The sequence below is a fragment of the Chiloscyllium plagiosum genome, chromosome 2, assembly GCF_004010195.1.
Source record: "Chiloscyllium plagiosum isolate BGI_BamShark_2017 chromosome 2, ASM401019v2, whole genome shotgun sequence".
In the NCBI taxonomy this organism is placed as follows: domain Eukaryota; kingdom Metazoa; phylum Chordata; class Chondrichthyes; order Orectolobiformes; family Hemiscylliidae; genus Chiloscyllium; species Chiloscyllium plagiosum.
Genome location: NC_057711.1, coordinates 2,113,630 through 2,139,905, shown reverse-complemented (window position 1 = coordinate 2,139,905; position 26,276 = coordinate 2,113,630). Strand labels below are relative to the sequence as shown.

At 41.5% G+C, this 26,276-nt stretch overlaps 1 protein-coding gene across 2 annotated transcripts in view; it reads right to left on the bottom strand.

The window, feature by feature from the left end:
• The window catches only part of rictora (RPTOR independent companion of MTOR, complex 2 a), a 242,633-nt gene that overhangs the window by 106,422 nt on the left and 109,935 nt on the right, over positions 1-26,276 (bottom strand). For both annotated transcript variants that reach the window (XM_043703086.1, XM_043703095.1), the window contains exon 7: positions 10,258-10,384. In XM_043703086.1, coding sequence (XP_043559021.1) covers positions 10,258-10,384 — 127 coding nt within the window. The remainder of the gene's footprint in view (positions 1-10,257; positions 10,385-26,276) is intronic.

The following is a 26,276-nucleotide window of genomic DNA, read 5'->3' as shown; positions in this document are numbered from 1 at the left end:
TCCTGTACAGCCGCAACATGACCTCCCAACTCCTGTACTCAATACGCTGACCAATAAAGGAAAGTATACGAACCGCCTTCTTCACTATCCTATCTACCTGCGACTCTACTTTCAAAGAGCTATGAAGCTGCACTCCAAGGTCTCTTTGTTCAGCAACACTCCCTAGGACATAGAACAAAGAAGAATACAGCCCATTACAGGCATGTTAGCCCTCGATGTTGCGCCGTTCCAAGCCCACCTAACCTACACTAGCCCACTATCCTCCATATGCCTATCCAATGCCCGCTTAATTGCCCATAAAGAGGGAGTCCACCACTGCTACTGGCAGTGCATTCCATGAACTCACGACTCGCTGAGTAAAGAACCTACCCCTAACATCTGTCCTATACCTACCACCCCTTAATTTAAAGCTATGCCCCCTCGTAATAGCTGACTCCATACGTGGACCTTACCATTAAGTGTATAAGGCCTGCTCAGATTTGCTTTCCCAAAATGCAGCACCTTGCATTTATCTGAATTAAACTCCTATCATTTATTTCAGAGATCTGTTTTTGAGATCTTGTGCATTATGATGATCCCAACTGGTATCAACCTATCTTCTTTTGATTTTAATGATGTGGTCTTTTATTGGTAAACAAACACAATGTTGCAGATTTAGACTTAATAATAAAACAAAAGCTTACTACACAAAAGATAAAGTAGAATAAACCAAACTATTTACATATGAGACACATCTAAACTTTTTAAACACAGCTAAAATACACTCCCATTAGATATGGCTTTAATTAAATTAGATATGGCTTTAATTCCCATTCATTAGAATCTGATAGTTATATGGCAAATTAAGGAAGAACCTAAGTTTAGACAATCTTAGCTTCAAATAACCTCTTCAGGCGTTTAACTAAACACATCTGGTCTGGAGATTTTAAACAAATTCCTTATATAGGGATAACCTTTTCCTTAAAAATCCTAAAACTACCTCCCTTTTTCAGGAACAACTGTTTCACATACTCAGTTTCAGCCAAGACTTCTACAAACTGCTCAAATGAAACTCAACACTTTGCATTCAAGTTATGGGCATTTCCCCTAAACCCTCCAAAAGATTCCAAAACCTAACTGAAAGCCTGATGCAATGTACATTGTACTTTGTTCACTAGTAAGCAATATAAACAAAACATCATTATTTTTGGAAATATTTCTATGATACAGTACTGTGTTTTAAAAGAAACCACCATGGCTATAGAAATATTTACAAGTTAATGATTAAAATCCTTCATCAGGACACTGAAAACTCACATGCTACTAGTTCAATTTAAAATACAGTCTGTTTGACATAATGAGTTAGTTCCTTTCCTGTGCAATCCCGCATTATAAAAAAATGGTGTAATAGCAGCACCATTTAAACCAATGGGACCGGAATCGGGTTGTAGCCAATGCAGTTAAGGAAAGTTCACGTTCTACAAATAATGATCCAAATTCTTCGATCGCTTTATAGCCAATTCACGTTGAAGAAACACACGCTATAGCAGAACTGACTGCGTATATAAGTCCTACACTTTACATCATAGCATTTCCTGTCATTACCTGTTTGCTCTGCATATGTCCAAGCTTTTAAAATTAATTCATCGTGAAGCGCTTTAGGATTTATAGAGAGCATGAAAGGTCATTTCTGAATACTCATTCATTCCTTTGTTTTAAATTTTTTAGTGAGCAGTGCTGATGACACCAAAAGGTAGTGGGGAAAAGCACCACTGCGACAGAAGCTGATACGATAGAAACCATGTGAAGGGACAAGTTCAAACATCCTGTGTGCATGCTCTCTTGCTGTATAACTCAGTAATCTTTCCCTCAATACCTTACATTACTGCAATAGAAATTGCTGACAAAACACAGCAGTCTGGCAGCATCTGTGGGGAGGAAACAGAATTTATATTCGTGTCCAGTGACTCTTTAGCATTACAGATCATCTTTATTAGCACTCATCCAAATGCCTCACTTCATCATTCAGTAACACCTCCCTCAATGTGCTATATTGAATAATGCATCCTCACTGGTGTAATCCAGACTAAATTATCATTGCATAATACCTTTCTCAGCACTTTGTGTTACATCTTTCCACTGATGTGAATCCATTTCAGTTGCCATTCCCTCGTGCTATTGTGTAGATGGTTTTCTGATGTTAATAGTGCCCTCAAAAAACCGGTCTTGTATGAGGATTCCTCCACCCCAGTATTCTTCCATTTTGAGCAGACAAATGCTTCACAATTAGGTTCATCCAGTGCCCAATCTAGTTTAACACCTCATGCTCGCACAAAGAGTACATGCATATTACGTACTTTAGATTTGAGAGGAGGGGCAGCAACGGGAAGGAATAGGACATTACTGAACTGAAAATACAGGATCGAAAATAAATTGAAGTGCTGTATCTGAAGTAGTATCCAACTTGCTTTGATTAAATCACATTGCCTCAGAAGCATTCTTACAGATGGTACATAAGAGGCTCACATAAGAAGCTCAGTGTCTGGTGGTTCTTGAGTGCCATGTATTTTTAAAGAGAAGTGATTTAAATAATTTTTTTAAAAACAAAGACTAACAGCATTTACTCTGTGTAGTTAAGATTAATTCTTAATTTGAACACAATTCAACTTGAAATTACGGTATCATTGTATGAAAAGTGCTTGGTCCAATTTAATGGACAATTATGTCTTCATTTTTCAACTAACAGCAATATATTTTCGGTACCTGAAAAGCGATTTTGCATATGAATTTTTAATACCAAATATGAAAATAGGACCTTGATTTAAGGCATATTATATTTAAAACTTGCTTACAAGCTGTGGGTTTTGCTAGCTAGGTGAGCATTTATTGTCTGTCCCTATTCATGCTTTACAAGATGATGGTATCTGCTTTATTGAAGCACTGGAGTCCATAAGGTGTAGTAACATACAGCATTGCTCCTAGGGAGGAAATTTCAAGATTTTCACCTAGTGACAGTGAAGGAATGGTAATCTAGTTCCAAGTCAGGATGATGTAGACATGCAAGTAATGCTGTTCATAGGCATCTTCTGTATTTTCCTTCTAGATGGCAGCAGGTTGAAAGATGCTAAGGAGCCCTTCAGCCCACTGTGTCCATACTGGTGAACAAAAATTTGACTACACTAATCTCATTTTCTAGCTTTTGGCCCATATTCTTACGAGCTATTGCACCAGATGTGAATATCTAAATGCTGCTTAAACGTTTCTGACTCAACAACTATTTCAGGCAATGAGCTCCAGACTCTCACCACCTTCTGAAAGAAATTTATTTCAACTCTTCTTTTTGCCTTCTCCCTCTTACAATAAATCTATGTCTCCTGGTCATTGACCCTTCCACCAACTGAAAAAAAATGCATTCTTATCTTTGGCCCTCAAAGTCTTATATACCTGTGTCAGGTCCCCCCTTAATCTCTGCTGCTCCAAGAAAAACCCAAGTCTATCCAATCTTTAATGATAGCTTAGTTCTTGCTGCTTAGCCAGCATCTTGGGAAATCTCTTTTGTACCCTCTCTACTGCAAGCATATCCTTCCTATAATGTGGTGACCAGAAAGTTCTCCGGTTGTGACCTAACTAGTGTTATGTACAGTTCCAGGAGAACCTCCGCGCTCTTGTATCCTATGAGCTGAGGCTAATTAAAACAAGTATCCCATATGCCTTTGTAACCACTTCATCTACCTGCCTGCTACCTTCAGGCATCTGTGGAGACAGACGCTAAGATCCCTCTGATCTTCAGTACTTTTCACAATCCGACCATTCGTGATGTCATCTTTTGTTTTGTTAGCCCTTCTTTAAATGCATTTCCTCACTTTTCCAGCTTGAATTCCATTTGCCATAATTCCACCTGTCTTACTGACCAGTCCATTACAATCCTCCTGTAGTGTACAGCTAGCGTGTTTTAAGAAGATTTGAGCTCAGATTGAGGTTCTGGATGGAGGTTAACTCGCTGAGCTGGAAGATCAGGTTTCAGACATTTTGTCACCATACTATGTAACATCTTCAGTGAGCCTACAAATGAAGCACTGGTGGCATAGCACGCTTTCTGTTTATATGTTGGTAATGTCATTTCCTGTAATGACATCATTTCATGCAGTGATGTCATTTCCTGTTCTTTTTCTCAGGTGTGGTAGATTGGGTCTGACTGTGTGTTTGTTGTGTGTGTTCCGGTTGGAATGCCAGGCTTCTAGGAATTCTCGTGCGTGTCTCTGTTTGGCTTATCCTAGGACGGATGTGTTGTCCCAGTCGAAGAGGTGTCCTTCCTCATCCATATGTAAGGATACCAGTGAGAGGGGGGTCATGTAGTTTTGTGGCTAGTTGGTGTTCATTTATCCTGATGGCTAGTTTTCTGCGTGTTTGTCTAATGTAGTGTTCATTACAGTCCTTGCTCGGTATTTTGTAAATGACATTAGTTTTGCTTGTCTGTCTGTCTGTACAGGGTCGTTCAAGTTCATTAGCTGCTGTTTTAGTGTGTTGGTGGGTTTGTGGGCTACCATGATGCCAAGGGGTCTGATTAGTCTGGCAGTCATTTTGAGATGCCTTTGATGTAGGGAAGTGTGGCTAGGGATTCTGGATGTGTTGTGTCTGCTTGTTTGGGTTTGCTGCTCAGAAATCAGCGGACTGTGTTCATTGGGTACCCGTTCTTTTGAATACACTATCGGTGTGATGGCACGTTGAAATAATGTTCTAATGCAGCTTTGTTTGTGGATTTGGGATGATTGCTTCTGTAGTTCAGTATTTGGTCCGTATCTGTTGTTTTCCTGTAGACGCTGGTTTGAAGTTCCCCATTAGCAGTTCGTTCTACCGCAACATCTAGGAATGGCAGTTTGTTGTTGTTTTCCTCCTCTTTAGTGAGTTTTATGCCAGTAAGGATATTATTGATTGTCTTGAAGGTGTCCTATAATTTGCTTTGTTTAGTGATGACAAAGGTGTTATCCACATAGCGGACCCAAAGTCTGGGTTGGATGGTTGGCAGAGCTGTTTGTTCGAGTCTCAGCATTACTGCCTCCAAGAACCCTGATATCAGAGAACCCCATGGGTGTTCCGTTGGTTTGTCTGTAGGTTTTGTTGTTGCAGGTGGTATGTGGTAAGGCATAGGTCCACTAACTTGACGATACTGTCCTTGCTGATGAAGTTGGTGGTGTTTGGTGTATGTGTCTTTGGTTCTTCTAATAATGTAGTCAGTGTTTCTTTGGCCAGGTTGATGTTGATAGATGTGAACAGGGCTGTTACATCAAAGGAGACCATTATTTCATCCTCTTCTATCTTGGTGTCTTTGGCCTTCAGGAATTCTTGGCTGAAGTGGATGGAGTGGCGTGACTTTAAGTGTTTTAGTCTTTGGTGTAGCTCCTTGGTCAATCTGTAAGTTGGTGTTCCAGGTAGTGAGACTATGGCTCTGAGGGGGGCTCCTGGTTTGTGAATTTCGGGTACTCCGTAGAAGCATGGTGTGTTGGATCTGTCTGGTTTCAGTTTCTGGAGGTCGTTCTTATTTATTTCTCTAGATTTCTGAAGTGTTTTGAGTAGGGCTGTGATTCGGTTCTCTAGTTGTGGGGATGGGTCTGTCGCCACTTGTTGGTAAGTGTTGGCATCTGCAAGTAATGCATTCGCTTTCTCAAATGTAGTCTCTTTGATTTAAGATGACTGCCAAGCGTCCTTTGTCTGCAGGTAGATTAACAATGTTTTTATCTTTGTTTTAGTCTTTTTAGTGCTTTCCTTTCTTGTGTATTGACTGTGTTTTCTTCCTTTTTCCTGCTTAATGTTTGTGCGACTGCCTGTCTGATGGTTTGCTGGGTTTTTTCTCAGTTGGTTGTCTTTCAGTGCTGTTTCTAATGCTGCTAAGAAATCCTTCTTGTCCACATCCTGCAAGTTGTAATTTAATCCTCTTACTAAAACGGCTTTTTCAGTGTCCATTAAGGGTTGGTCAGATAAGTTTTCTTATCCATGCTTCTGTGTTGTCAGTGTTGTTATTTTGTGTAAGTTTGTCTAGTTTTTTTTTCTGTCTAGGTTTTTCATTTTCTGTGTTTGTCGCTGTCCAATTCATGGCCTGTTGCACTAGTGAGTAAAGATTTTCGGTACAAAATTTCCCGGTTGTATTTACGGAATCTGTTGTGGGCATCGTTAATAATTTCTCTAAGCATTCTCTGCTATTCTTTTGGCTAGTGGGGTGTTAATGGGAGGTTTGTATTTAAGACATTTCGGTAGTACATGTTTCCTTAGGCATTCATGCAGGAAGTGCAGCCTTTTACGGGTGGCGCTCGGTCAGATGGCATTGGTTTCCCATTTTCGGGCCAGTTTTAGTGTATTGCGCCCATAGGTGTCAGCGAGTTTTGAGAAGATTTGTAACTCAGTTTGAGATTCTAGATGTGGGTTCGCTCGCTAAGCTTGAAGGTTCGTTTTCATACATTTCGTCAGTATACTAGGTAACGTCTTCATTGATCCTCCAAACAAAGCACTGGTGGTAAAGCCTGCTTTCTATTTATATATTGAGTTTCCTTGAGTTGTTGATGTCATTTTGTGATGACATCATTTCCTATGGTGATGTCATTTCCTGTTTTTTTTTCAGGGATAATAAATGGGATCCAAGTCAATGTGTTTGTTGATAGAGTTCCAGTTGGAATGCAATGCTTCTAGGAATCCTCATGTGTGTCTCGGTTTGGCTTGTCCTAGGATGGATGTGTTGTCCCAGTCAAAGTGGAGTTCTTCCTCAGCTGTATGCAAGGATACTAGTGAGAGTGGGTCATGTTGTTTTGTGATTAGTTGATGTTCATGTATCCTGGTGGCTAGTTTTCTGCCTGTTTGTCCAAAGCCTCTTGCCTCTGAGCCAATTTTAGATCCAATGTGTTACTTAGCTTTGGAATCCATTGGCTCTTACTTTCTTGACCAGTCTGCCTTATCAAAAGTCTGCTAAAACCCAAGTAAACCACATCAGATGCATTACTTTCATCAACACTCCTTGGAGTGTTACTGCTGTGCATCTTACAGATGGTACCCACTGCTAATACTATATGGCAGTGGTGGAGGGGCTGAATGTTGAAGGGCATGTATGGGGTACCAATCAAGCAGGCTGTATAGTATCGAGTTTATTCTGTCTTGTTGCAACTGCATTCACTCAGGCAACTGGACACTATTCGATCACAGTTCTGACTTAGAGTCATAGTCAGAGTTGCTCAGCACAGAAACCGTCCCTTCAATCCAGTTTGTCCATGCACACCAGGTATCTTAAATTAATCTTGCCCCTTTTGCCAGCATTTGGCCCACATCCCTCTAAAACCATTCTATTCATTTACCCATCCAGATGCCTATTAAATGCTGTAATTATACCAGCCTCCACGATCTCCCCTGGTAGTTCATTCCATACACACACCACCCTCTGCATGAAAAAGGTTGTGTATTGTAGTTTATGGACAGGCACAGGACAGACAGGTGGTGAGTTACTCTCTGCAGAATTGCTAGCTTCTGACCTGCTCTTGTAGTCACAGTATTGAAATGGCTGGTTCAGTTCAAATTTTGGTCAATGCAAAACCTTCAGATGTTGCTATTGGAGTATTCATTGAAGGTAAGGATATTGAGTGTTAAGGGAGTTAGGGACACTCTTGTATTTTTGGAAGAGATAGTCAATGTCTGACAGTTTTGTGGCACAAATAGAACATAGAACAATAGAGCACAGAACAGGCCATTTGGCCCACGATGTTGTGCCGAACATTTGTTCTAGCTGAAGCACCCATCCATGTACCTATCCAATTGCCGCTTAAAGGTCGCCAATGATTCTGACTCTGCCACTCCCACAGGCAGCGCAGTCCATGCCCCCACCACTCGCTGGGTAAAGAACCTATCCCTGACATCCCCCCTATACCTTCCACCCTTCACCTTATGTTTAGGTCCCCTTGTAACACTCTGTTGTACCCGGGGAAAAAGTTTCTGACTGTCTACTCTATATATTCCTCTGATTATCTTATAAACCTCTATCAAGTCACCCCTCATCCTTCGCCGTTCCAATGAGAAAAGGCCTAGCACTCTCAACCTATCCTCGTACGACCTATTCTCCATTCCAGGCAACATCCTGGTAAATCTTCTCTGCACCCTCTCCAAAACTTCCACATCTTTCCTACAGTGAGGCGACCAGAACTGCACACAGTACTCCAAATGTGGCCTAACCAAGGTCCTGTGCAGCTGCAACATCACTTCATAACTCTTGAATTCAATCCCTCTGCTAATGAACGCTAATACACCATAGACCTTCTTACAAGCTCTATCCACCTGAGGGACAACTTTCAAAGTTCTGGGACCTCTGCTTTTTGTGAGTTTTATAAATGACTTGGATGAAGAAGTGGAAGGGTGGTTAGCAAGTTTGCTGATAACATGAAGGTTGGTGGAGTTGTGGATGATGTGGAAGCCCAGGCTGAATATTTACCATCTACCACCACTCTCTGACTTCGACCTGTTAGCCAGTTTTCTATTCAACTGGCCAAATTTCCCTTTATCCCATGCCTCCTGACTTTCCACATAAGCCTACTACGGGGAACCTTATCAAATGCCTTACTAAAATCCATGTACACTACATCCACTGCTCTACCCTCATCCACATGCTTGGTCACCTCCTCAAAGAATTCAATAAGACTTGTAAGGCAAGACCTACCCTTCACAAATCCGTGCTGGCTGTCCCTAATCAAGCAGTGTCTTTCCAGATGCTCATAAATCCTATCCCTCAGTACCCTTTCCATTACTTTGCCTACCACCGAAGAAAGACTAATGGCCTGTAATTCCCGAGGTTATCCCTATTCCCTTTTTTGAACAGGGGCACAACATTTGCCTACCAGCCAAATCTTGGATATTGTCCAGATCTAATTCCCATGGTTAGCTGAGAATGAGAACATATAATTTTACCGTACTGAAAAGGCCATTCAGCCCATTGTATTTTTACTGACTTCTGAAAGAGCTACTCAGTTAATTCCTCCATAGACTACTTACCACCTACTCAGTCTCTCCTGTCTTTCTTATGCAAAGAAATTAAATGGTCTTTTACATGTTTTTAATTCATTCACAGGAATGATGGTGTTGCTGGCAAGACCAGCATTCATTACCCATTCCTAACTGCCCAGAGAGCAGTTAAGAGTCAAGCATATTGCTGTGGAGCCACATGTAGATCGGACCAGGTAAGGATTGCAGCTTCCTTTCCTAAATGGCATTAGTGAATCAGATGGGTTTTTCCGACAATCAGCAATCGATTTGTGGCCATCACTGGACTCTTAGTTCCAGAGTCTTACTTGAATTCAAATCCACCATCTGCCATATCAGCATTCAAACCTGGGTCCCCAGAACAAAAAAGCATTTTCATGAGCAGTCACAAATGGTGTTGAACATTGTGCAATAATCAGCGAACATCCCTTTTGACCTTTAGATGGAAGAAAGTTCACTGCTGAAACAGCTAAAGATACTGAAGCTGAGATACTGACCTGCAGTAACAACCAATTTCCTTTGTGTTAGATATGAATCAACCAGTGGATGGCTGTCTCCCATTGACGCGAGTTTTTCTTTTTGAGCTCCTTTAAGCCATACACTGTCTAAAGCTGCCTTGAAATCAAAGGCAGTCACTCCTAGCTAACTTCTGGAATTTAGTTATTTTCTCCAAGATTGGACTAAGGCTTTAATCAGGTCAGGGGTCCAGGCAGACTGAATACTAATGACAGGTTATTCCTTTCTAAGTGCTACTTGATAGCACCATTGACCATTTCTTCCACTAATGTGTTGATGATCAATAGTAGATTGACAGGATGGTAACTGGATTTGTTTTGCTTTTCGCGCACAGTGCACACCTGATCAATTTTTCACATTGTTAGGTAGATGCCCTTGTGGTAGGTGTACTAGAGCATCTTGGCTGGGGATTCAGCCAGCATTCGAGCACAAACCTTCAGTACTATGACTGGAATATTGGCAGGGCTCATAGCTTTTGCAATATAGTCTCTTTAGTCATTTGTTGAAATTGCATGGAGTGAACCAAATTGTTCAAGACTGGCACCTGTGATGCTCGGGATCTCAGACTTGTCGCTTAAGCATTGTGGTGGAATGGTAGCCAAGGTTTTCTGCCAATCAGGTTTGTAAGCACAATATTTTGTCCAGAAACTACACTACCAACAACAGGCTAAATCCAAGTAGATGACCACACTGTAGTCCTGCACGGAATATACTGAGGAATAAATACCAGAAAAGATAAAAGATTAACTTAGTTACCTAGCTCACAGAGGATGGCAAGACATGCTCGCACCATTCGATCACGCTCTTGGAGTCCATCATTTCCAACTGCAATCAGGGAATTGGTGATTGAGCTGGGGAACAGCGCAGCATTCACAGTGATCATCTGAGCAAAACAGAAAAACTTATCGTTTGAAGTCCATGGAAAGAAATCGACACTACAGGAACAATCCAAACACACGATCACTACCCTATGATTTCAAAGGTGAGTCACATCACATTTGGCTTTTCCTTCTGCTGTGTTTGCTCAATAATTCCAATGCCTGATGCAGGGTGACACTAAAGAAGAAATCCACCTTCATATGACGCTGTTATTAGGAGTAGAATTATATAGCACCTCAATGCATTTTTATATTTAATGAATCACTTTGAAGGTATGTGCAGGATACAGCAACATGATAGCCTAATTAATACATTGTTGGTTGTGTTGGAAGGAATGCTGGTAATTCTTTGAAGAGCAGAGTGGGATCTTTAACACCCACCTGTTCAAACAAATGGTTTGGGGAATGAGTGTCTTCAGTTTAGCATCTAGTGTACAGGATAAGACCATAAAATATAGGAACAGAATTTGGCCATTTGGCCCATTGAGTCAGCTCCATCATTCAATCATGACTGATATGTTTGTCAACACCATTCTTCTGCCTTCTCCACGTAACGCTTAATCCCATTACTAATCAAGAACTTACCTCGGTCTTAAATCCACTCAATGACTTGGCCTCCACAGCCTTCTGTGCCAACAAGTTATAACATAAGGTAGTACCTTTGACAATGTAATATTACCTCAACAAATGCAAGCTAAGATCACATGTTCAATTTGCATATGAAATCTCTGAACTCAAAACAATGCTACTGACTGTGAAAAGTTGTTTTAAATATAAAGTGAAAGAAACATTAAATACAAGGAGATGGTTTAACCTAAATCCATGAGGATTTCTGCCTGCCAATTCAACTCTGCCATGAACCTAGCCGAGTTAAGAACAGAGTAAACAGAAACACTAGCTGGCTTCCCTTGATTACTGATGAAGACAGCTTTTGACAGGATCTCTGTCATCAGGAAGAAGCCTATTACTGCAGAGTAGCTAGTCTTTAATAGAGCATAGGAGCATGTAAGATTTTCTTACAGGTTTGAATGCCTTGCTTGTTGTGAACAGCCAAAATTATATACTGTTTGATACGATCTGCTGTCCTTTGAGATGTAGGACTACATAGCTGGCATCACACCAGTATTTCATTTGGTATACCACATTACTCATTTGTGTGACGGACAGCAAATCTCTTTGGTCTGACAGCATCCTGTTAGTGGCAAGCCCAACTTATGTTGCTATTGCATAGTAGCAGCGTGAAACAGCTTCACCTGTTGCTTTTGAGATACATTACTCTTCCAGAGGTAAACTAATTTCCTTCCATGTCTTAATGGGTCCCATTCCATTCTCAAATTCATATCTGAAATGGAACGGTCAAACAGGCTCCTCTTCTTTGGTGTCCTCGTTCAACAATTAGCCAGATGGTTCTCTACTGCAAACCTACCTTTACTATTCGGTATACTCATTGAGATTCCTATAGTTCCACAAGATTTGCCTCATCGACCACATTGTAAATCGGGCCTGCACCGTCTGTTCACCCTGTGATGTTGAAGTAGGATGTATACCCAACCAGTCCATGTTAACAAATGCTCCATCAATGTCCAATATTAGGTGTGACTGCATTTGGATAACATCAGTTAGATAATCCTGAATGGGTGAGGAATTACGTTAACAATCAATGTAGGATTGTCACCAACAATGTTGTGCACTTTGTGAATACCAGATGCAACATATATTAATTCAAAGGGCCCTGTTCATTTATGAGCATGTACACACATGGTTTCTGATTCTACGCAACAAAATAGGTGCCAGCCATAATGGGTTTATTTCTCAGGGCAATATCCTAAGTCATGAACATGATTTAAAATTTGAAGAAAGGTTGGCAGTTAGTCATCATTAATTGGTATATTCTCCATGGCAATGAGACAATTGAAGTAAACATACATGTACAGTAGAAGATGAAGAAAGCAACAGGTATGTTTTGCCTTCATAGTGACAGGATTTGAGGCCAGGTGCAGGGATGCCTTGTTGCAATTGTACAGGGCCTTGGTGAGATCACACTTGGAGCATTGTGCACAGTTTCAGCCTCCTTATTGGAGGAAATATTTTCTGGCTACTGAGAGAGTGCAAAGGTTTACCAGGCTGATTCTTGGGACAGCGGGACTGATGTATGGTGAGAAACTGGATCAGTTGTGACAAATTCACTGGAGTTCAGAAGAATGAGTGGGCATATCATATAAACTCAAATTCTAATAGGATCAGATAGGGTAAATGCTGGAAGGATGTATTTGATGATCATTGAGTCCACAACAGTCACAGTCTAAGATACACAGTAGCCATCTAGGACTGAAATGATGTGAAATTTCATCACCCAGAGTGTGGGGAGGCTGTGGAATTCTCTGACAAACTGTTGATGCCAAAACAATAAAGACTTTCAAGAAAGACGCTCTTAGGACTGAAAGAGATCAAAGGATATGGGAAGAAAGTAAAAACAGGGTTCTGAGTTGAATGATCAGCCATCATTACATCGAATGGCAAAGCAGGCTCAAGGGACTGAATGGCTTGCACCACCTTTTTTTTTTTATCAGTAATAGTGAGAAGAACTTAACAGAAAAGTAGCAAGGTTTCTCTGTAGTTAGAAAGGTTTTGATGAGACCACATCCAGAGTAATGAGCACAAAATTGGTCCAACTATTTAAAGTACATTAGAAGCAGCTCGAAGAAGGCTGACCAGACTAATACTGAGAACAAACAGGTCATCAAATGAGGAAAGGCTAGGCTCATAACTATTGAGAGTTTAGTCTAGATAGAGGTGACTCTTTTGAAGCATACAAGGTCTGGAGGGTACTGAAAAGGTGAGTGCAGAGAGGATATTTTTTCTTAAGGGAGGACATAGAGCTGGGCTTAAAATAAAGGGTTACCTATTTATAAAGAAGTGAGGCTTTATTTTAAAAAGTTTTTCAAGATACACATGAATCTTTTTCTGAAAAGCCAGTGGCATTCTTTGATATTTTTAAGGCAGGCGTAGATAGATTCTCAGCAAGGAGTGAAAGGTGATCTGGGTAGACAGCAATCTAGATTGTGACCTCAAATCAGGTTAAATGGCAGCATGGGTTCAAGGGAAAGGATGATGTCCTTCTGTCTTCCTTTTCATATGCATGTCGCTGTTTTGAAATGATACCACTGTAATTTCCAATAGTACTGGGTCAAAATCCTGGAACTGCTAACTTAAAGAACAGTTTATGCACCTACACCACCTGTGGTTCAAAGGGGAGTCTTGGCACCACATTCTCAAAGGCAATTAGGTTTGGGCAATCATCAGCGAACATCCCCACTTCTAATTTTATCATTGAGGAATGGTCATCGATGAAGCCACTGAAGATGATTGGGCCTAGGAGTCCATTCTGAGGAACTCCTGCAGAGATGTCCTGCAGCCGAGATGACTGACCTCCAACAATCACAACCATCTTGTGTGTCAGATATGACTGCAAAGAGCAGAGGAGTTTCTGGATTCCTATCAACTTTGTTTTGGCTAGGGGGTCCTTGATGCCATACTGTCAAAAGGGGTCTTAACATCAAGGGCAGTCACTCTCACCAGGCCTCTGGAATTCAGCTCTTTTGTCTACGTTTGAATCAAGACTGCAGTGAGGTCAGGAACTGAATGATCCTGGTAGACCCCAACTAGGCACCAGTGAGATTATTGCTGAGCAGGAACTGCTTGATAACACTCAATGATACCTTATTAAGAGTAGTCTGATGGGGCAGTAACTGGCTGGATTGGATTTGTCTTGCTGTGTGCGTACAGGAGATACCTAGGCAATTTTCCACTTTGTTGAGTGGACGCCATTAACTGCACTGGAACAGCTTTGCTAGGGATGCGGCAAGTCTTTGGTTACACTGCCAGAATGCGGTGAGGGCCCATAGTCTTTGCAGTATCCAGTGCCTTCAACTTTTTTTCTGATGTCACAGGGAGTTAACTAGAGTGGCTGAAAACTGGTACCTGATGCTTGGGACCTCTAGAAGAGGCCTTTATGGATCATCTACTTGACACTCCAGCCTCATCCTTTGCTCTGGTGCTGAGCTACCCCATTATTGAGGGTGGGAATATTTGTGGTGCCTCCTCCTCCAGTAATTGCTTCATTGTCCACCACTATTCGTGACTAAGAGCTTAGATTTGATTTGTTGACTGTGGAATTGCTTAAATTATATCACTTGCTGGTTACATTGTTAGTCCTGTTTTGTCACTTCACCAGGCTGACACTTCAATTTTAAGTATGGCTGGTGCTGCTCCTGACATGCCCTCTTGCAATCTTCACTTAACCAATGTTTTATTCCATTTTTTTGGTGGAGTAGTTGACAGCACAGCTTAGAGATAACTTTGCAGCTCTTGTGGTGCAGAGGCAGAGTCCCTACTTCTGACTCAGGTTCATGTCCCACCTGCTTCAGAGGAATGCAATAACATCGCTGAACAGTGTGGTTCAGAAAAATTTGGCTCTGCTTTGTTCTCATTAAGCCTGCCTCAGGAGCTTTTTAATCAATATATAAAAACCATGTAGTGTGTTAGCTTTACTCTTCATCCACTGAGCATTGTTGCATCTGTAAATATTCATTAAAATAGGACTAGATATGCAACACCCAGGTGATAAAAATATTTAGTAGAAATAAAGTGTGGTGGGGGGCGGGGGTGGCGTGGGAAGGGAGGGGGAAAAGAGGTGAGGTGAGGTGATACAGTAGTCTTGGTCTAGGATAGTATCATAGTCCTTGAATGAGATGCAGTTCCGAAATTAGAATCTGTAATGCTTGGAGGTGAGAAACAGGAAGACAGTGGTGACCTTGTTGGGTATTTATTACATACCTCCAAATATTGGGGAGGAAGTGGAAGAGAGCACATTTTGGGTAAATTATGGACAAGTAGGATTGTGATAGTTGGCAATGTCTATTACCCCAGAGTTGATTGGGGGGGAAAAAAAGGTAGAGTTTGAGCACATAAGGAGAGAAATTCCTGCAATGTGTGCAGAGCAACTTTCTGGAGTAATGTTTTCCAGTCCTACCAGGGAGGAAGCCGTGCTGGACCTGGTCCTACGAAATGAGATAGGACAAGTGGTGAAACAAAAACAGAAATTACTGCAACTCCGATCTGGCAGCACTGTGGAGAGAAAACAGTTAACATTTCAGGTCCAGCAGTCCTTCAAAACTAATTGCAACTAGTAAAAGGTGGAGAATGTCAGGCCGGGTAGGGGCAGCATTTAAGAAATATTGATCATAAGGTTCAATATTAAGTTGGAAAAGAATAAAAATCAATCAAGGATTAAGGTCCCAGACTGGAAAAGCACAGATCTTTAGGTCGAAAAGATTTTAGGTCTAATAAGGCATTTGAAATGCTTTCCTTTATTGGTCACAGCACTGTGTGTGGTGTTGGGATGTCATGGACTGTACAGGATATTGGTAAGCCACTTTGGAATATTGTGTGCAATTCTGGTCTCCCTCCTATTGGAAGGATGTTGTGAAACTTGCAAGGGTTCAGAAAAGATTTACAAAAGATGTTGCCAGGGTTGGAGCTATAGGAAAGAGGCTGAATAGGCTGGGGCTTTTTTCCCTGCAGCATTGGAGATTGAGGGGTGACATTCTGGAGGTTTATAAAATCATGAGAGGCATAGATAAGGTAAACAGACAAGGTATTTTACCCGGAGTAGGGGAATCCAGAACTACAGGGCATAGTTTTAAGGACGGGGGAATGTTTAAAAGGGACCTAAGGGCAACTTTTTCACCCAGAGGGTGGTGAGTGTATGGAATGAGCTGCTAAAGGAAGTGGAGGAGGCTGGTCCAAATGCAACATTTAATACATCTGGATGGGTACATGAATAGGAAGGGTTGAGAGGAATATGGGCCAAGTGCTGTCAAATGTGTCTAGACTAGGTTAGGATATCTGGTTGGCGTGAATGAATTGGACTGAAGAGTCTGTTTCCATGCTGTACATCTCTATGACTCTAACTGGAGCAGGTTCATTAGAAACACATTTTTGGTGGATAAAACACTGGATGAAAAATGAGACATTTTCAAAAGAGAGATGAATAGGATGCAAACTGGGGATATACCAATGAGAAATAAATACTTATTATCCAATACCCTGGATGACCAAGGATATTAATCAGAAAATAAGGAAGGAAAAGGAGGTATATGATGCATACCAGAATAATAACAGCAATAGAAAACAACAGGAAGAGTATCTCAAATGCAGGAGACAGGCTAAGGCTCGAAAAGGAATGCTAAGAGGAAGCGTGAAGAAAGGATGGCAGGCTGTTCTGAAACAACTAGTAAAATGTGCTTCAAACATATTAATAGTAAAACATTAGTGAAAGATAGGATGGAGTATATAAGGAACAAGCAAAGTAAGCTGCTCACTGAAGCAAAGGATACAGCAGAGGGATAAAATGAATATTTTGCTTCTATCTTTACCAAATTAGAACATGGTGGTAATGGTCACGTTTTTGCAACTGAGCAGCATAGTGATAGATTAAAAAAGGGCTAAAAAGGCTGGCAGCACTCCAGGTAGAGAAGTCACCAGGCCTGGATGAGATGCAGGGTCGAGAGTGTGGTGCTGGAAAAGCACAAGTCAAGAAGCATCCGAGGAGTAGGAAAATCGACATTTCGGGCATAAGCCCTTCATCAGGAATCATTCCTGATGAAGAGCTTATGGCCGAACGGTTGATTCTCCTACTCCTCGGATACCGCCTGACGTGCTGTGCTTTTCCAGCACCACACTCTCAACTCTGATCTCCAGCATCTGCAGCCCTCACTCCCTCCTGGATGAGATGCAACCTAGATTGATGAGCGAGGCAAGGCAGCAAATTGGAAAGCCATCAAAAGAAATTTTTCAGGAATCACTGAACATAGGATTAGTCCTGGGGACTGGATGATTGCAAATGTGATGCCATTATTTAAGAAAGGGCAAAGGATAACTCAGGAAACTATAGCCCTGTCAGCTTGACATCTATAGTGGGGAAACTGATGGAGGTCATAACACAGGACAAAGGAAATATCCTGCGAGTTAAAAGTTAAAACTAGACAATCAGCAGTTAATGTCTGACAAATTTAATTGAGTTCTTTGATGAGGTGACACAGGCAGTGGATGAGGACGTGCAGTGGATGTTGTACATTCTAACTTTCAGAAAGCATTTTGCCACATTAGCAAATTATCATTTGTTTCCCAAACATTTCTAGTTATAAATTGATATTTCTCAGATTGGAGAGAAGTTGAATGTGGTGTTCCCCAGGGATCAGTGCTAGAACCTTTGTTTTTCTGATTTACACAAAAGATTTGGAGATGTAGAGGGTAAAATATCTAAATGTGCCGATGATACCGAGCTCAGGGGAATAGTGAATTGTGAAGATGCTGATCTACTTCAAAAAGACATTGGCAAGTTGGCTAAGTAGACAGATACCTGTCAGATGAACTTCAATGCAGAGAAATGAGAGGTAATGCATCTGGTAGGAGAAACAGGGAGGGACAGTATAGGCTGATGATACAACTCTGAAGGGAGTACAGGAGCAGAAGGACCTTGGGGTTTACATGGATATTTCTCTGAGGGTGACTGGCCAAGTTGGAACAGTTAGTGAAAGGATCCTTAGGTTTATATATAGAGGGATAGCGTATAAAAGCAAGGAAGTGACGCTACACCTCCACAAATCATTGGTCAAGACCACATTTGGAGTACTAATCTCAGTTCTAGGCACCTTATTTAAGGAAGTTAAAGTCCTGAGCAGAATGCAAAGTAGACTTACTGGAATGATTTAACAGCTGACCTAATTTAAATGTTCAAAATTATCAACAATTTTGATGGGGTAAAGGAGGATTTTCTGTTGGTATGTCAGTAATTAGGGGGTCACAACTTCAAGACTGTCAGCAAGACAGCCAGAGAGTGAGATAAGCTCAAACTACTTTACTCAATTGTTGGGATTTGGAATGTACTGTCTGGAGAGTGATGGAGGCAAATTGCATAGGAAGTTTCAAAAGAGAGCTGGATATATATGTGAAAGTAATTAATTGAAAGTGCTACAGAGATAGGGCTGGAGAATGGGATTGGATGGGTAGCTATTTCAGGAGCCAGTACAGACATGATGATGCGAATGGTTGCCTCCTGTACTGTAAAATTCTATTTGATGCTGACACTGAATGTTTGAATAATGACTCAAAAACAGGCAATACAATAAACATGAGGTATGAATGTACACATACTTCTAAAATTTACTGAAACACTTTACATATTGGTGAGTCATAATGCATGTGCAGTTAAGCAGGGAAATTCCTGCTGTGCCTAGCAAACATCTCTACAGGGTTATCACCTACTTTGCTCTGTTTACCATCTGGGTATGCAAATAACAGGATTTCACCATCAATGTGCTTAAACATGCCCCACCTCTTCTCCCCGGAGACCTTTGAGATCTCTCTGCTTGCGAGAAGTCTGCTAATGTTCCCAGCCACATTATTCAACTGAAAACCACACAACAGGAAGTCCAGTCAAATCAGGATGCCCTCCTCACACAAAACACGAACCTTTAACCAACCACAGCGTGCCTTTCATTATCTCAAAGTAGTATGAGCCGGGGAGTGAATTAGCACTCTGCTGAAAAGCAGAGTCAACCGCTGCGGTCACTTCACTGCAAGAGTGCATAAACAAAGCATCCAGCAGAAACAGTTTAGTGACAATCACCAAGTCGATTTAGAAATGGACACCATTATGTGCTTAATCCAAGCTAGTGTCAGAGGAGAGAACTGCAAGGCCAATTTGATTGGTGTTCAGATACAGAAGTGTATAAGGGTACAGGTTTTGAACTGTGATTGGCAGCAATAGAACAGATGAAAAAATGAATTTGAGCTCATATATAAGCTTTTAGGTTCTAAATGTCCAAACACTTTATTTACCTGTGGATTAGCTTTGAAGTGTAGTCATTGCTAGTTGTGCAAAAATGGTGGTCAAGTTGTCTACAGCAGGATCTCAGAAACAGCAAATGTCAAAATGTTAGTCCTTGCATGATAACTAGTTCATTTTATTCATACCTGCCAAATGAGCTGCTCAGAGGTCTGCAGCACAGAATAATGCCCTTCGGCCCATCAAGTCTGCACTGGTCAAAAACAAGCATCTAACTATTCTAAATGTGTTTTCCAGCATAGAAACATATAAAATTATGAAGGGAATAGATCTGATGGAAGTAGACAGAATGCTTCCACTGGGCAGGTGAAACTAAGACAATACAGCATAGCTTCAAAATTAGGGGGAGCATATTTAGAACTGAATTGAGGAGGAACTTTTTCAGAGGATGGTGAATCAATCCGGAGTTCCCTGCCTAGTGAAATAGTTGAGGCTTCCTCAGTAAATGCTTTCAAAGCTAAGATAGGTAATTCCTCAACTGTTCAAATAATTAAGGGCTATAGTGAGAGGGCGTATAAGTGGTGAGGAGGCCACAAAAAGATCAGCCATGATCTTACTGAATGGTTGAGCAGGCTCAGAGGGTCACATGGCCTACTCCTGCTCAAAGTTCTTATATTCTTAACCATCCTGACTACCTGTGACACAAAGAATTATGTAACTGAACCCCTAGGTCTCTGTTCTACAACAGTACCCAGGGCCCTACTATTAATTGTTTGAAAGTCCAGTTCTTATTTGTATTGCCAAAATGCAATACCCAAACAGTGTAAGTGGTGGAGAAGTCCCTATTTTGGGTAATAACCTTCTTCAGGAATGGAGGGGAGGGTAGGGCAAGCTGCAGATAAGAGGGGGAGGGAGGTATGGGTGAAGAGAGGGGTAGAATTGTGAAATAATGATAGGGGAACTCAAGTGGTGGGTACGACCTGGTGAGTGAATAGGAAGAATGAATCAAGTTGGTAGCTGGAAGGAAGGATCAGTAGTTGGAATGGAAGGGAGGAAGCTGGGCTGGAAAGGGAATCAGAGGATAGGTGGAAAGGTTATTTGAAATTGGAGAACTCAACATTAAGTCCTCCAGGCTGCCCAGGCGGAAGATCAGACCACAAAATGTAGGAACACCACCTTATCTTCCACCTAGGAAGCCTACAAGCCTAGAGAACTCAACGTTGAGGTCTCCAATTTCAAGTAGCCTTCCATCCATCCTCAGACTCCCTTTGCAGCCCTGCCTCCTCCGTTCCATTCTACCTACCAACCCTTCCTTCCAGCTACAAACCAGATTCAGTCCTCCCATCGACCAACCAGGTCGTACCCACCACCTGTGATCACCTATAACTACCTCACTGTTCTGCCCCTCCCCTCACCCAAAATCCTGTTTCCTTCACCTGCAGCTCCCCCTACACCCACCTCTATTCCTAAAGACAGGTTATACCCAAAATGTCAACTTCTCTGCCTCCTGATGCTGCCTGGCTTGCTGTGTTCTTTCAGCCTTCTGCTTATCTACTTTGGATTCCAAATCTGCAGTTCTGTATTCTCTAAAATGCAATATCTCACATTTATCAAAATTCAACTCCATTTGCTGCTCCTCAACCCACTGATGCAATTGATTTGTATCAATCTATTTGTAATCTTAGTCAACCTTCCTCACCGTCCCATTATACCAATTTTAGTGTCAGCTGCAAACTTATTAATCGTGCCTCCTTTACTCTCATCCAAATCATTTATGTAAGCGACAAACTAAAGAGAACCAGTTTTGAAAATGTTAATTTTGCTGCAATGTATATTTTGTACATTGGTGAAGGAAGAATGTCTGCTCAGCTCTGATAGCAAAGATTTTTTCTTAATTCATAGCAAGTGGCTTGCCCAACATTTAATACTCATCCCTAATTGTTCTTGAGCAAGTGGTGGTAAGCTGCCTTCCTGAACCACTGCAGTCCACAATGTTGTCAGGAAGAGGATTCCAGGATAATGACCCAGCCGCACTACAGAAGTTGTGACATATTTCCAAATGAGTTTGAGTGTGACATGGAGGGGATCTTGCTTGTGATATATCTGCTTCCCTTGTCCTTCCAGGAAGTCGAGATCAAGAGTTTTAAACTTGCTAAGGAGACTTGGATGAATTTCTGTAGTGCATCTTGTAGATAGCACACACCACTTGGAGGAGGGACTGAACATTTGAGGGCATGATGCCAAACAAGCAGGCAGCTTTGTCCTAGATGGTGTCAAGCTTTTTGAAAGTTGTTGGAAATACTTCACCCAGACAAAGTGGGGAATATTTCCTCACACTCCTGACTTGTGCCTTGTAGATAGTGGACAGGCTTTTGGGGGTCAGGTGGTTAATTACCTACTGTAGGAATTTTTTTAAAAAATCATTCATTGGTTGAGGTTGTCACTGGCCAGGCCAGCATTTATTGCCCATCCCGAATTCTCAGAGCAGCTAAGAGTTAATCACATGAGTAGGGTCTGGAGTTACTTGTAGGTAGACCAGGTAAGAATAGCAGATTCTCTCTCTTTTCCTGACAATCAACAATGGATTCATGGTCATCATTAGACCTTTAATTCCAGATTTTTATTTTTATCGACCGATTCAAACTCAAGTCCCCAGAACATTACCCAGGTCTCTGGATCAACAGTCCAATGATAACACCACTAGGCAATGGCCCATGCCCACTCCTGATAATACCACCACCTCATTTTATATATGCCTCGTGCTGCTCCTGGCACGCAATCCTGTACTCTCCACTGAACAAAGTTGATTTCCTGGCTTGGTGGTAATGGCAAAGCAAGGATAAAAGCAACACCATGAGGTTGCAGATTGTTTAGGAATACAATTCTGCTGCTACAGATGGACACTACCACCACTTCATGGATACCTAGTTTTGAGTAGCTGAACCCATATTAAGTCTGCCCCTTTTAAAATGATGATAGTGCCACAATGTGAAGGTGAGACTTAGTCTCCACAAGGACTGCATGGTGATTATTCTTACCAATACTGTCACAGACAGATGAATATACAGCAGGCAGACTGGTGATAATGAGGTTAAGTATCCTCTAAGTATAAGTATGTCAGAATGTTGCTTGCTTAGTCTGTGAGACAACTCTCCAATTTTCCTGTCAATCCCATGGACAGTCAACAGGATTGCTGGGTCTACAACTTCTGGTGTCTTGGTCAATGCCAGATGGTCCATCCAGTTCATTTCTTTTTGGAGATTTTTGTTTCAAGCACTTGGTACTGAGTTGCTTGCAAATAGAAGTTAAGAGTCAGCCACACTGCTGTAGGTCTGGAGTAATACATAGACCAGGCCATAGAAGGATGCAGTTTTTCCTTTGCTAAAGGACCTTAGTGAACAAAGTGGGTTTTTATAATAATAAACTGCAGTTTCAATTTCAGCATTAGATTTATAATTTCAGATTTTATTAATTTCAAGTTTCACCAACTGTCATGATGAAACTCAAACCTAAGCTCCCAGAATATTTCCTATAACATGTCTGGATTGCTAGTCCACTGCACCATCTCCTCACCTTCCTGTTTACAGAAAGAAATATTCTTCTGTCTTTTCTGCAAGATAAAGTTCATTATTTTACTAATAGCAAAGCAAATGGTAGAAATCTAAAACAGAAAATTTATGTTGAAAATAAACCGCAGATCTTGTTACATTTGTGGGATGTAAAACAAAGTTTCAGTTTGGTGACCCTGCTCGGAGTATTTTCAGCATTTTCTCTTGAGTTATTTGCATGTTCACTTAAGATAAAATTGTCAAAATGGAGAATAAATACGGGTTTCTGCTTTATGACCCATTACAAAATTGGGGAAGGTGAATTGCGTCCACACATCATTACGCCATCTTCAACATAACTTCAAGTGTATGCAGACGCATAGATTGGCCTCAAAATGTTTTTACATCTGGTAGAGACACTATAAGGAAAGTTGGCAGAAGAAATGGTCGTGTTAGGTTGCTGCTAAACAGGTTCATCATTAGTTTAGAGCTGTCAGTGAGGGGATTTAGAGAAATTGCTTGATACACAGTTGTTGCGGTTGTCCTGCAGTTACAAATATAAGCATGGAAACAGAGACCACTGCTTATTCTAAGAGATAATAAATGTTTCAAACTGATTAGGGCTAGGGAGACACCGCAGGGTACTGGAGTTAATTTTGAAATGCACCAATACAGAGGTCACAAACGAAGTGGATTTTCCAATTCAAAATATTGAATCCATTTACAGTTGAGTTGAAGGAGTTTTAATTTTTGATCATCCTTGTTTGAAGAAAATGTTGGGGAAGTCAGTAAAACATCAACTAAGTTAATAAAAATGCTTTATAGGAACTGAAGGATGTGAAATTTAGTCTAGAAGCTCTCTGGGAAAACTGCCTGGCTTACGCAACAGGCGGGAACCCTAAATTTGTTGAGTCTGCCAAAATGAAAAAATTAACGTGAAGTGCTCTATGGAAAGGTCAATCGGTTGGATGGTGATTTAAGTTTATTATGAATGGACGAATGTGCATTTAAATTAAGTGCTCCAACTCATCAGGCAATGAATTGAACAGGTGACACAATGTCTCTCGCTGGAGTTCTGATTTAAGTGGACGCTAAGTGCGTGAATGTACCATTTGTCAGCAAAACAAAATGTGGCTGATCACAGGGCAGTGCTGTGTAAATGACTGGATGGGACAAAAATGCAAGAAAATAGCTTATTTGAGCAGCATGAGCAGACTGCCCACGTCAAGGTTAATTAAAACCATGAGGAAACGAGCAGATGCTGTAATAGGTCAAAGACCAATTGACTGTGGTAGACATGACACACTTGTAATGTTAGAGACAAAGAAAAACTGGGGATGCTGGAATCCAAGGTAGATAGGCAGGAGGCTGGAAGAACATACCAAGCCAGGCAGCATCAGGAGGTAGAAAAGTTGATATTTTGGGTGTAATCGTTCTTCAGGACTGGGGTGGGTGTAGCAGGAGTTGCAGATAAATGGGGTGGCGGGGCAGAGTGGTGAAGTGGGAATAGGTGAAGACAGGTAGAGGGTACGACCTGGTTGGTCAATGGGAAGAATAAATCCGGTTGAAGGTAGGGGGGAGTGGAAGGGAAGGGAGTCAGGGGATGGGAAGAGAGGTTATTTGAAATTGGAGAACTCAACGTTGAGTCCTCCGGGTTGTAGGCTGCCCAGGCGGAAGATGAGGTGTTGTTCCTCCAATTTGCAGTTTGGTTTGTTGTGGCAATGGAGGAGGCCAAGGATGGTCATGTCAGGAAGGGGAATTGAAATGGGAGGTGACTGGGTGGTCATCGGGCTGCAATGATCGGTGAACTGTTCCCTAAGTTTGCGAGTTTGCGTTTGGTCTCCCCGATGTAGAGAAGACCACATCGGGAGCACCCGATGCAGTAAACTAGGTTGGAGGAGAGGCAGGTGAACCTCTGTCTCACCTGGAGGATTGTTTGAGGGGGGCAGTGTATTGGCAGGTTTTGCATCTTTTCCGATTGCAGGGCAAAGTACCTGGAGGTTCAGAGGATTGGTGGGGAGACAGTAATATTGGCTGGTGGTCAACTGAAATTGCAGGTACTGGACAAGGATTAGCCATGCAGGCTGCAGAAATGGATAAAAGATTGAGTCTCAGAGCAACAACTAGCTAGTTCATGAATAGGAATCATTTGATCATCAGGTTGGGGGAGGGGTTGGGAAAGAAAGGGAACATTCTATCTTTATTTAACATAGATGATTAGAAAGAGAAGATAAAATTCAAAACACTATTTTGATATGAGCGAAGAGTTGCATGGGCCAACTGCTAACCTCCGATTATAGTGGGGATTGGGAGTGAGATACAGAGTGGTCAGAGCTACCTCTGAAAACACCCCTGTAAAAGAAAACAATCTGAAATCTCTAGGATAGTTGATTGAACTATTGAAGAGATACATGTGAAAAGAACACCAAGCCCTATGGGAGGAATATCATAACTACAACATCTATCTCTGCATTTTAATCACACACTCAACTCTCCATCCAGTCACCAAAAATGGGAAATTCTTTCCTGCTATTATACTTGGCCAAAACAACAGAAAAATTCTACTCTCTTATCTCCTGTATCCAGCAGGTTGGAGACAATGTTAGCTCGTAACTAAAACAGGCATGAGTAAAAACCACTTTGATGATTTCTGTTCTCCTGCTAATGGGGTGCTATCCCTTATTATGACAGGAACTGGATATAATAGTAAGAATGTTACACTTCAGTTATATAGGAGACAGCATTACTCTCAATATTGTGTGCAACTTTGGTCCCCTTATTTCAGGATGTAAATGCATTGGAGGCGGTTCAGAGGAGGATTACCGGTTTGATACCAAGAGTGAGTTAGTTGACTCATGAGGATGGATTGCATAGTCTGGACTCATTTCCATTGTAGTTTAGAAGAGTGAGAAGTGATTTGCCTAAAATATACAAGATCCTGAATGATTTCAGCAAGGAGGACATGCAAACCATGTTAAAAATCACACAACACCAGGTTATAGTCCAACAGGTTTAATTGGAAGCACACTAGCTTTCGGAGCGCTGCTCCTCCATCAGATGGTTGAGGACACAATTGTAAGACATTGTGTCCTCCACAACCACCTGATGAAGGAGCATCGCTCCGAAAGCTAGTGTGCTTCCAATTAAACCTGTTGGACTATAACCTGGTGTTGTGTGATTTTTAACTTCGTACACCCCAGTCCAACACCGGCATCTCCAAATCATGCAAACGATGGTTCATTTTATGGATTAGTCCAGAACTAGAAGGCACTGTTTAAGTTACAAGTCATGTTTTGGACAGACATGATTTTTTTCTCAGAGGATGGACAGTGAAATTCTCTGCCTAAGATAGTGGCGTAAGCAGGGTCATTAAATATTTTTATAAGGCAAATGTAGATAGATTCTTGTTAGGAGAAAGTGAGGACTGCAGATGCTGGAGATCAGAGCTGAAAATGCTTTGCTGGAAAAGCGCAGCAGGTCAGGCAGTATCCAAGGAGC